Raw genomic sequence first — 12,742 nt, 5'->3', positions numbered from 1 at the left:
TGGTGTCCCTCTCCCTGGTTATTCGGTTTCCTGCAGCACTCTGAGGAAAATACAACCAGCTCCGAGAATGGTATACAGGTGGCTTAAGGTTCGAGTTGATTGGTCCCACCAACTCAAAGGGAGAAGTCGTCCTTGAAGGGCTTCTCTGTCGAGATGAACTTGGCGATTCGGACCTGCAGCAGGGCTTCACCGGGCAAACCAATGGTCCAGGTGTTGCAGCAGCTGTCCTCTTCCAGCTCCTCTTCGGTTCTTTCGTTCCAGTGGTCGACTCTGCCTTCCAAGCCAAAAGACTAGCTTTTTAAACAGTTTCCTCCCATTCATTCCAGCCTAGCTGCCACTCACCCAGCAGGGTGGCTGTCCTTGCCGGACAGTCAGCCAGCCAATCACGGCAGAGTGCATTTGGGTCTCCTAGAAGACTAAGCACAGGGAGTTCCGGGCACCTCCCTCGCTTCCGGCCCACCCCAGACACTCGGGCGACAGGAACAAAGGGACCGAACCTAGATTGCCACGCAGAGACACTCTAGAAGGACCTTTCCTAAAAGAAATGGCAAAAAAAGAAGACTGGGGGCCTATTTAAACAAAGGGGGCTCAGACGCCATCTTGAAAAACATGGCTCCTGCAATTTAACGCTACCGGTGTTCGCGGTCAGAAAAATCATGGTAGTTCGTTGTAAAGCCACTGCCACCAGCCATTTTGAGAGGAAAGGGTAGCATTTGACTGTTACATGAGTTTTTAGACATAGGGGATACCAAGTAACCCCTCTAGCAATCTATTGTAAGATAGGGTGTGCTGGGTCTAGGAATTTGAAAACACTAGTAAAGTCAATTTCACTTTACTTTCTCTAGGAAACCGTAGTTTATCCCAAAGAAGGTATTTAAACCTTGGGACAGCCTAAAAGGCTTCCACTGTGTCACTGCACTGAGGGTGCTGTGTGACACCAATGAAAAAGATGATGCCTATGGAGTTGTCTAAAACTCCATAATCAAAGAACATAAGAGTAAAACACATTAAAAATACATGAGAGAGTGGGAAAAAAGGCTCACACTCTCTCCAGGTAAAAAATCAAGTCCTCAAAATCCAGCAAAGTTGCTGGGGGTCTCTAAGGTGAAGGGAATTAGCACATTTATGAGAATTCTCCCTCACAAGGGCGAACAGGCAAACAGGGATGGTAAGCGCCAAAGGAAGGCACCCTTTGCCTGTGCCCTTTGTCGGCTGCCGGGCAATGCTGCCTTGGGAGAAATTCTAAAATGTCTCATGACCTAGAACATCAATAGGACTCGAGCGTGGGCAGAGGGAGGGGGAGGTGGAGCGGGCTCTTGGTCCGGGATGCAAAGTGGAGGCAACCTTAGGGGAGTTTAAATGCCCCCAGAACTAATTAAATACCTGCAAATGGCTGCTCAAGCCCTGCAATAACTCCTAGTGTTCTCTGGTGGCTGGGGAAAAACAATCAAATGGACGATTAAGAACGATTTACAGGAAATCAAATGTGGAGATGGGAAAGGTCTACCATTCTTCATACTTGAACTGTTCAATATTGCTTGTAAGGTTGATCAGATTAGCTTGTTTAGTAAGAAGTGAGAGATGAAATCAAACCAGAGAATTTATATTTACCCATTATCTATTCTCCGCTTCTTCAGAATCTTTGCTAATTTGTTCAGTCCACGAAGGCTCAGAGTAATGTCATCATTCATGCTGGCAGAGTCGATTCTCATCTGTGCTTCTGCATACGTAAGGGAAGCCTTTGAGAAACAAAGCAACATATTACTGCCATGACCTTGTGAAACTATTGGCAGTATAACATCCTGTGATCTTAAGTTCTAAATCAACCAAACTTACTCTCGCAAACTCTAATCCCATAAAATACAGATGGTGTGCCTTGTCAAACCTATGCACCTTAAGAAGTGACATTTGCAGTCTATACATAGAACTTGAGTTGAATTTAGATTAACTGTGGAAGGCTTTGCTCTCACTATAGAACAGAAATAATTTAGCCACAATTACTAGTCAGTCATCTCATTGGGGTAAGTGCCAAGTGCAACAATCCACAAGTATCTTGCAAGGGAATGCTTGCAAATCTGGTATCATCCCAAGGTCAATGAAAGGAGTAGCACCGAGTTGGGTGTTGATGCCACCTGCTATAAAGTAGCAAAACACAATGCAATTCTCTGTGCATATAAAATGAATGGTCAATATGAGCAAAATTATTTTGGTAGTAAAATCATATGATTATATGAGTGTAATGGCAATAAATAACTGCTACTTTGAATACCTGTCTAGCATCTGGAATGAAATAAGGACCCGAGTGCACACGTATGGGGCCCAAAGCCGTCAATATTGCAGACAACCCCCAGATAACAAATAAACTGCATGAGACTGTCACGCTAGCAAGAGAAATGAGCAGGCCGAATCCCTCAGAAACTGGTAAATACTGGAAGTTGAAAAGGAAGAGGGCATTTACACACAGCTTCTGGTTATAGAGTGAATAACTGCTGGATGGTTATTAGTTCTCACTGTCCAATAAAGATTGCTAGAGAAATTGACATGTACTTGTGGCAGCAAAGAACACTTTCTAATGAACAGTTAACAGCTGCAGCAATAGCCCGCTAGCGCCCTGTGAGGGTTAGAGTGGAAAGAGCAAATACACCTTGGACTTAGGGCCACTACAGGACTGTTAGGCTCCGCCCCTCATCCCCATAGCAAATATTTAACACTTTAGTACCTGGTCGTATGTGGCGAAGGGGCAGAGTGGCAGAAAAACTGCAGGAGAGCAAAGGAGTCAAGTCTATAAAACACTGCATGCAGGGTGTGGGCCATTCAGGAAAAGTTAAGGAAAGATAGCACGGCAGCTACAAAACAATTAATATAGTGCTGAAACCTGGGTCGGCCATACAAACTTATTGGTGCTGCAGGTTGAGAGCAGGGTGAGCGAGGGTAGAGGCCATTGTGTGGCGGAGCAGTGAAAAGAAGATACTGCCAAGTCCGGTAGAAGGGTATATACTGCCAGAGTTGGACCATGTTCCATGTTCGCCTATTGTGCCCATCAGTCTGTGAGGGTGCTCATAGTCGATCAGACATCAAAACCTGCTCCCGGTTTATAAGATTGTGAATCCAGGTGGTACTGTTAGTGGGTAAGACTGTTAAGAACTTAAAAATAAGCAAGGAATTGTGGGCAAGTAGACTGGCTACTTTGGAGCATATAAAGAGGTGTTCTATAGAAACCTTTGGGGGTAGGACTTCCAAACAATTTTTGGACTATATTTGACACTTTGCAATTGATTGTTCTGATATATAAGTGTCATTAAAATGAAGTGAGAGGTGAGATAGTTGGACCAACGATAAGGTATAAATAATGCCATTGAAAGCAGGGGATAAGGGAGGAGTTGATCATGCATATGTGTAGTGTAAATGCTAAAGTTGATGTAAGTTGTTCCGATTAAATTATATATATTTTTTAAAACTATCAGTCAGAAAAAGGCCATCACAAGTCAAAAACTCAATCTGCCCAACAGTGGGCCAAGAAACGTGCCCCGAAAACAACCCTGCCCTCTCCACCCCCGTCCCCCCCATCCTCCCGCCCGCCGCAACACCAAGCCTCAATACTGTTCCATAATGCCCAACACTGATCATTCATGACGCTTCCCATATGGTGTCCGCTTGTCAGTGCCCCTCCTGGTGGTCAACCTAGGGATGAGGCGGAGGATGAGTCGCTTTTGGAGTTCATCAAATATGCAACATAGGGCCCCCAGATGTCCGGAGGGCGGGCATGCAAAGGTAATGTTTTGATGAACTCCGTCTCCACGTCCAGGCAGTAGAGTACATCCCTCCGCCACCCTGTAGCCAAGGGAGGCGGGCCCCGACCCCAGGCCATGGCCACCCTCCTCCGTGCCAGAATCAGCAAAATGTTCGCCAGTTTCTGCATTGCAGGTTCAGGTGTTTGGTCATCCCAAGCAGCACCACTGTGGGGATAGGTGTCAGTTCCTCCCCAATTATTGCCTCCTTTTCCTGGATGACCTGTGACCAAAATGTGGACAGTGCCGGGCAACTCCAGTCTGCAGCTGGTTTTCCGCACCTCTCGCACTTTGCCTCTGACTCTGGTCTATGTATGCACCTTTTAGCTAGAGTGTAATAGGTTTGTTGTAGATGATGGAAGTGGATCAGTTTGAACCTTGAATTCAGGGCAACCTTCTGAGTTTGATAGAGTACGTATGACCATTCTTCTTCGGCCCAGATCAACTCAAGTATGAGACCTTTTAGCTTCCCCAGGTAGCGCCGCAGAAGATTGGGATGTTCGAGAACAGGTAGAGGAGTTTTGGTAAAATCACCATCTTAACCAGCAACGCTTTACCCCAGAGCGTCAGTGGCAATGACTTCCACCTGTGCACCTTCTCTTGGAGTGCTTTTAATGTGGTTTCGGAATTGTCTTGGAAGATATCTCAGTGGTTCAGCGATAGCAGGATCCCGAGTTATCGTACGTGGGCACCCTCCCACCTGAAATTAAAGTCGTCTGTGAATTTACTGGTGCTGGGAGCTAGGGGAAATATTACCGACTTGGAATGATTGATTTTCAGGCCTGAGACCGAGCTGAATTGTATTATCTCTTTCATTATGGGGTTGAGATTTTCAATGGGGTTTTGGAGGAATAGCACCACATCGTCAGCATAGAGAGAGATGATCACTTTGTGGGGGCCTAAGGTGAGTCCTCTGTGTAGGTGTCGAGTGCGCAAGCCAGAGGCCAGCGGCTCCATCACTAGTGCAAATATTAGCGCTGACAGCGGCCATTCTTGTATAGTCCCGCGTTGAAAAAGGACATGTGTCGATTTCGCAGAGCCAAGGACAATGGTTGATTGGGGTTTATTGTATAGTAATGCTACAAGTTTTAAAAACTGGTTGCCTAGGCCATGTTGTCTGAGTACCGAAAACATGAAGGGCTATTTGACAGAATCAAAGGGCTTTTCGGCATCTAGGAGGATTGCTGCTGCCTGTTGTGTGGGTTCTATCGCAGCCATGGCACCGAACATTCTCCTGATCCCGAATGTTGTGTTGCGACCGGGTACAAAACCAGCCTGGTCTGCAAGTACCAGTGCTGGCATCAGAGGCATTAGTCTATTGGATAAAACTTTAGCTAGTATTTTATTGTCTAGATTTATTAGGGAAATCAGTCTGTAGGAACCGCATCCTTCGGGGGCTTTTTTTCTTATGTAGAAGAATTACATTGGCTTCTCTTAGGCTCTGTGGGAGGATGCCTGTTTTCAGTGCCTCTTCATACCCTCTCAGGAGGAGGGGGGTTACTAATGGGCCGAATGTTTTATAGAATTCACCGATCAGACCATCGGGGCTGGGGGCTTTGGTATTGGGTAAACTCTATTACTTCTAGGATCTCTTCCTGCGTAATGGGGTCGTTCAGAGGTTCGAGGAGTTCACGCTCCACCCAGTATAGTTCTGTGTCGGCTAGATAGTTATGTAACAGTTCCGCGTTGTTTGCTTATTGAGTACTGTATAGGTTTTGGTAGTAGGTGCAGAAGGTGTCGATTATTTCTGCTTCTGTATGTACTAGGGACCCTTGTGAGGTGCAGATTGTTTCTACCAGGGTGGGCTTTATATTTGCAGCAATGATGCAGGCCAAAGGTGCTGCAGGACGTTGTCCCTCGCCATATTGGCGTCCTAAATTTGAGCAGTTCTTCTTTGAGTTTGGCTTGAGTGTGTTTGAAATTAGTATCAGTGCACTGTAGTTCAAGGGCTTTCAAGCATTCCTCGTTGGCTGGCTGCCAACTCGCGTCGAATAGTCCTTAGTATTCAGTTTTCTTTGGCGATGCACACTCCTCTTATATAGCACTTTAACGTTTCCCATAATATCCCCGCTGAGGAGACTGAGTTTTGATTAAGGTCTAAAGGCTGTAATCTCCTCACATAGCTCCGCTGCGAAAACCTGGTCTGCCAGCGCTCTGGGTTTAAATCGCCATTGTGGCGCAGTTGATTTGGTATCAGGGAGGGTGCACTCAAGCGTCACTGTGGCGTGGTCCGAGAACGTTTTGGGGAGGATCTGGCAACCGCCCCACTGGAGCGTGCTGTGTGCTGAGACGAATATGTAATCTATGCGAGAGCTGGAATGATGGACTGTGGAGTGGAATGTGTACTCGCGCTTCTCCCAGTTGCTGTGCCTCCATATGTCGATCAGATTGTATGCTTTGCAAATCTCGGGTACTTGGAGGCCAGCCTTGGGTGTCTGCGCGGAGGTGGTCTGCGATCGGTCTTTTTGCGGGTAAAAAAGGAGGGTATTAAGGTCGCAAACCCAGATGATGGTTGTTGGTCCGCTCTGTGCAAGTCGTGAGAGGACCCAATCAAAGTTATTCGGGCCATCCACGTTGGCGCTGTATGAATTTATGAACGTGACGTCCTGCCTGGTTATGATGCCTTGCACCAACAGGGCTTTGCCTTCACGGTCTTTCTCCACCCTCTTCAGGCGGAAGCCGGCTTTAGGGTTGATGATGGTGGCTACCCCTCTGGCGTAGGCCGAGTAGGAGGAGAAGTAGCGGTGGCAACCCCAATTTCGGGCCCAGGGATGTTCTTTTTGTGGGGGAGGTGCGTCTCTTGTAACATTGCCACATCTATTTTGTGCCGTTTGAGGAACTGCAGGATCTTCCTCGTTTTTGCGGGAATGTTGCTTTCCCTAATATTCCATGTAGCTACCTTGAATCTACCGGGTGGGGTCTCTGTACACGCAGCATGGGTTGGGAGCCGACCAGTGGTGGTCTGTCACGGAGCAACGTGCTATCGTTAGGCAAGTTTGTTTTTCTTGAGTTAGCTGCTATATGCGGCGGGATGAGGCACAGCAGGGCCAGGGTCGGCCAAAACGTAACTATAACAACTTTGATGAACAGTACCTTACACGGACAACCCCCAACTTGTCCGTTTGGTGTCCCCCCCTCCCCCGAAGTAAACATAATGCTGCTGCACAAGGGGCGCTAGTGACCTCCCAGAGGAAGGTGCTCCTTTTGACTTGGTGTGTTCAATCCTGACCTGTAGTGTCGCACTTCGTGGTTATTCTGCGACACTTCTGAGGCTCATGGTGGGTTTCTTTCGGCAAGTTCCCTTCGAGAGGTCGCCCGACCACTGTTTGAGGCTGCGCAGCCGTGCCCGTCAAGGAAAAGGGTGGTTTCTTTGGGAGAATTGAAGAAGTGGGCTTTCCCCTCAAACTCAATGCGGAGCTTGGCGGGGAAGAGCTTTGAATATGGGATTTGGTTCTCCCGTAGCCGGAGTTTGACCACTGTAAAGGATCTTCTTTGGGCCTGGACTACTAGGGAGAAGTCAGGGACGAGTTGGATTGTATCACTGTCGTATTGAAGGGGCCCTTTCTCCCTTGCCAGTCTCAGAATGGTATCTCAGTCTTTATAACTTAACAGTTTTGCAATTATCGGGCAGGGAGGTGCTTCTGGAGTTGGTTTGGTGGGTGGGATCGTGTGCGCCCTTTCAATCACAAATAATTGCGAGAGAGTTGTGTTGCCGATTAGGGCTTTTTTGCCATATGTTCTTCCATTTTGTTGGGTGTTGCTTGTTCCCGGACTCCGATCACGCTTCTATTGTTGCGGCGGGATCGCCCCTCTAAATCTTCGCTCTTGGCCACCACCGTTCTCAATTGATTTTCGAGTATGGACACTCTTGCGGTGAGCGCGGTCGCGCTGTCATCCAGGTCTGATATTCTTGGTTCGGCATTATCCAGTTTATCTTTATGTTTGTCCAAGCGATGTTGCAACAGGTCTATCTTGGACAATAGCGTATCCATCTTGCTGTCTAGATTCCCAATTCCTGTTTTGAGATCTAGGAGTATCTTGCAGATGTCTACCTGTCACTGGTGTTCGTCTTCTTGTTCGCTGTGGATGAGTGGGGGCTCCGGGCAGTCTTCCTGAGCGTCTGCCGCTGGGTTGTCTTGGAGTTTGTAGGGCACGTTTTCAGGGTGCTCTGAGCTGAGAGGGCCTCGCTGAACTTTACTTTGCCTCGGGGGGCGGTCCCCAGGTTCTTACCGACTGCTTGCCGGAGTGGTGTTGGGGGGGAGGGAGAATGCCTGCTCCTGCCGCCAGCCCCCTGGTGTACTGTTTTAGGAACTGCTTGTGCCCAGAGAGTGATAGTGAGAGTGTGAGGCCCTGCGTTCCTGGCGCTCCGCTCTTGTGTGTTGCTTCCTGCTCTTGGGGGGCGAAGCTTTATAAGCACGGCTGAGCACCATGGGGGAGGCCGTTTACTACTAATCTCCACCTGCGGGCCCGCCGCGCACTGATATACACTTCCCGCGCACCCCTGTGCATGCGCACGCTGTTGTTGGGGGCCCTGCTACGCTTCTCACCTCAGCGTGCGGCCCACGCCAGGATCGGCCACTTCCACACTGTTCCAGCTCCTCCTCCGCCACAGCCTCGCTACAGCAGCGCCCCTCATGTATTTTGATGTGTGTTTTACACTTGTGTTCTTTGATTATGGAGTTTTAGATAACTCCATAGGCATCAACTTTTCATGTATGTCACAAAGCACCCTCAGTGCTGTGACACAGGGAAGCTTTTTAGGCTGTCCCAAGGTTTACACACCTTCTCTGGGATAAACTACTGTTTCCCAGAGAAAGTAAAGTGAAATTGACTTTACTAGTCTTTACAAATTCCTAGACACAGCACACACTATCTTACAATAGAGTGCTGGAGGGGTTTTCCCAGTATCCCCTATGTCTAGAAACTCCTGTAGCAGTCAAATGCTACCCTTTTCTATCGAAATGGCTGGTGGCAGTGGTTTTACAATGAACTACCATGATTTTTGCCGACCACGAACACCGTTAGCTAAAAATCGCAGGAGCCATGTTTTTCAAGATGGTGCCTAAGCCCCCTTTGTTTAAACGGGTCCCAGTCTTCTTTTTTTGCCATTTCTTTTGGAAAGATCCTTCTAGAGTTTGTCTCTGCAAGCCAAACCAGGTTTGGTCCCTTTGTTTTTGTGCCTTTGGCGGGCTTCAGGAGTGAAACCCGCCTCTGGCTCCAGAGTGTCTGGGGTAGGCGGAAGTGAGGGAGGTGCCCAAAACTCCCTGTGCTTAGTCTCCTAGGAGAAATGCCCTCTGTGACGATTGGTTGGCTGACTGTCCAGCAAGGACAGCCACCCTGCTGGGTAAGTGGCAGCTAGGCTGGAATGAATGGGAGAGAACTGAATAAAAGGTGAGTCTCTTGGCTTGGAAGGCAGAGTCGATCACTGGACGAAGGAACCGAAGAAGAGCTTGAAAGGGACGGCTGCTGCAATTTCTGGACTGTTGTTTTGCCCGGTGAAGCCCTGCTGCAGGTCCGAATCGCCAAGTTCGCATCAACATAGAAGCCCTGCAAAGGAAGACTTCTCCCTTTGAGTTGGTGGGACCAATCAACTCCAAAGTAAGACACATGGACACCCATCTCAGAGCTGGTTGAATTTCCAAAGAGTTGCTACAGGAAACCGTAGAGCTAGGGAGAGGGACACCAGATTGTGTGTGTTGCTTGTAAGCTGGCCTAAAGCTTTTGGAAGATCCTCCAAACTCCAACGAAGCAGGACCGACCAAACCAGACCCCCCTCAGTTGAGTGCAGGAAAGTCCTCCTTGACAGCCAGGAACCGCGCTTATTGCTATTTGCTGTATCGCAAGGAGCTGAAACGCGAAACAGCCACTGAAAGTAAAGTTTGCCGGTTGACAGCTTTGACAGTGCCAATACAGTGCAGGAGTCCCCCGACGTCCTCTTGTCCCCACGACTGAGACACAGGAACAGTGAGATCTGCAGAGCTGTACAGGAACAGAAGTCTTCAGCTGCATACTTTTCTTCTTTACTAAGGTACTGTAAAACTAGCCTAAGCGAACTTACCTCTTACTGTGGAAGTGCTTGTATCTTCTGCAACTCACAAGTCTAATCAGCTTGTGGCCCTACATTTGGTTCTTCTTTTTATCAAAGACGCCTTAGAACTTGTGCAAAGACTTTTCCCTTTACTCCTCTGAAGTGCTGCATCCTATACAAAGACTTTTGCCCATTAACTTTGGCTTAGCCTATTGAATTGAATGACGCTTCTCTTGTTATCTGAAAGTATTTGCCCGGCTTAAGAATATTTGTAATTTCTTGTGTTGTAATAACCTTTGCCTTTTAATAACTATTGAGAGTATTCTGTATGCCAACAGTAATGTATTAATGTCCCCAGCATCCTTGTTACTGAAGTCACCTGTGAGTGTAAGTGTCTGTGGGCCATCCCAAAAGGGACTTGTCTGATCCAGAACCTCAGAGTGTACAGTGCTGAAGTATATTTGTGTGTTACTATTCTATTGCTCCCTTCTAAATAAGGCTATATAACTGACTGATAAATTAATAATTGTTTATGCAAGAAACCTTGAGTGTAAGAGTTTATTTGAATACCTGTAACTGTGAATCTTTGTGTAACTCCACTACAGTTCACATTTCCCCTCTTGGGATAAACCTGGCTGCTCAACACGCTACCAAAACTGTGTAGTACAAGCTTATACCAAAGGTTGGGTTGCCTATACCTGTATGATGGAATATCTTGAAGAATTAAAACAGAACGAAAGATCTCTTTGCCAATCCCCCTGTGTTCGCCTACCAAAAAAGTAATAACTTGCGAAATCTATTGGTAAACACACACACAGCCACAAAAAAACCCTAGAAATTACCAGATAAACATCCTGGCACGTACCCAAGCATTAGTTGTGGCAATTGCAACAACGTGATAAAAGGATCCATAATATCTCACCCCAGGACTGGAGAGAAAATAAAACTCAAACATGCCACCTGTTTATCAGAAAACGTAATTTACACAATCAAATGGCCGTGTGCGAAGTACTACGTTGGAGAAACTGCACGCAAAGTTTGTGTCTGCATGAATGAACACAAATCATGCATTCGACTGAATAACCAAACATCAGCAGTGGCTAGACATTTCCAAGAAAATTGACATACAGTTGCACAACTAAGATTTGCAGTATTGGAGGTTATACCAACAAGAGGTCAGAGCATCGACATGAAAAGATTAAGAACACAGAAAGAAGCACACTGGATTGAAAGATTAGGTGCCCTAGCACCAGAAGGAATAAACAAAGAGTTTGATCTAAATTGCTACCTGTGTAATAGAACTTGGTATTTTTTGCCCAGACCTGGACCTTTAAATATTTTTTCTTTTTAAAATGTTTTTTTTATCATTTTTTATGCTTGATCTATTACGATCAAATGTTAGTGATATATATATTTATCTTTTTATTTATTTTTATATGAATTTATAATGTTTATTATTTGTTTCTATGGTTTTTATTTCGCTTACATTTTCTCAATCTAATTTTTTATGTGATGTATAGTTTAGTTATATCCTTTATTCTGGTTGGATCCTCATTATTCTATTTCTACTTATCGATCTCCTATGATCCTAAAATGATCACTTAAAATTGAGTCAAGAGGTACGTTACTGTTAAGACAACACTACATACCTACCATCCGTTCCATGTACTCATTAGAAGCAACACATTAATCTATCTAGAGTACCAAAACGATCGATACGCCTCAAATGTGACAAGCATTCTTGGTTTGGTACATGAGATTCCCTTTGCAATAGAAATAATAGTAGTAAAGAGTTTCCTCTGATAGATGTATTTCTTAACTATCTAAATTGACCATTCCAAAATGGCCACGCGAAATGGTAGCGGTTTCCAAGATAACAACATATACAAAAGCAAAGAAACTGCCGTGCACGCGCTTGAATGCGTTTTGAGCAGCCGAACCTGACGCTGCAGATCAGGTATAAGGGGACAAGATCTACTGTGTTTATTTTGACCCATTTTGTTACAACCGTACACTAAGGGACTATTACACGTGGCTTATCTTTTTAGACAACCATGTTGCACAGAGGCTGGGACTTTACAAATTTGAATATGCGGTAAACGTCATCTAGGTAAGATCTTTGTGACTTTTAGTAGAACATAACTGTAATAGATTGTGAAAAATAGACTCATGAATCCACACATTGCTCTTTTTCGCAGAATACATCGTGGTGACTTTTGATAACAGGTTAGTGAGGTATACGAGTTGAAATACACAGAAATACCAGTGAAAATGTATACGTTTGACTCTTTTTAAGAGTGTGACATAGACTCAGTTCAGTTCTCATTTGTATCATTTTTTCCAATGTTTTCTCTTTCGTTTACTTTTTTTTTGTTGCAACTTGTCATTCGACTATATTTCTTAAACTGGACACATATGATGGTAATGCTTATTTACATAATACGTGTTCGAATGATTTGTATGTACATGTATACTCATGCATATTTATTAATCTTGTTGTGGATGTTAATGGTGAACCTCAAAACAGCTTGCTTATGAAAATGATGAATTTTTGTGACATTGACAATATGTATTGGTTAACCACAATACCATACACGTGGCATCGATATATATAACCATGATGGGACATTATCATTGCACTTATTTCTTTGTTATGACATGAATGTTTGTATGGATACTATTTTTTATCATGATTTGTGACCAAAGTTTGCTACAAGAAGATATATTATCACAGGCCCTGAGGCAGAACATCCTTGTCCGAAATGCATAGTCCTACAATGTGATACATCTGCCAAACATTATTCACAATAAATAGAATTGGAAGAATTACATTATAAGGTTTCTTGAAGTGACTTTCTCATAATGAAACAAGATAATATTACATCAGCACGCAAATTAAAAAGTTATACCACTTTACTGCGGTAAT

The 12,742-nt window shown here is 45.3% G+C and overlaps 1 protein-coding gene across 2 annotated transcripts in view; it reads right to left on the bottom strand.

The window, feature by feature from the left end:
- DIS3 (DIS3 homolog, exosome endoribonuclease and 3'-5' exoribonuclease) overlaps positions 1–12,742 on the bottom strand; it is an 859,785-nt gene that overhangs the window by 414,410 nt on the left and 432,633 nt on the right. For both annotated transcript variants that reach the window (XM_069639429.1, XM_069639430.1), the window contains one exon: positions 1,612–1,739. In XM_069639429.1, coding sequence (XP_069495530.1) covers positions 1,612–1,739 — 128 coding nt within the window. The remainder of the gene's footprint in view (positions 1–1,611; positions 1,740–12,742) is intronic.

This window comes from Ambystoma mexicanum, chromosome 7q (genome assembly GCF_040938575.1).
Source record: "Ambystoma mexicanum isolate Mex_15411 chromosome 7q, UKY_AmexF1_1, whole genome shotgun sequence".
NCBI lineage: Eukaryota > Metazoa > Chordata > Amphibia > Caudata > Ambystomatidae > Ambystoma > Ambystoma mexicanum.
Note: the sequence above shows the minus strand (reverse complement) of the source record. Positions and strands in the feature narration are given on the sequence as shown.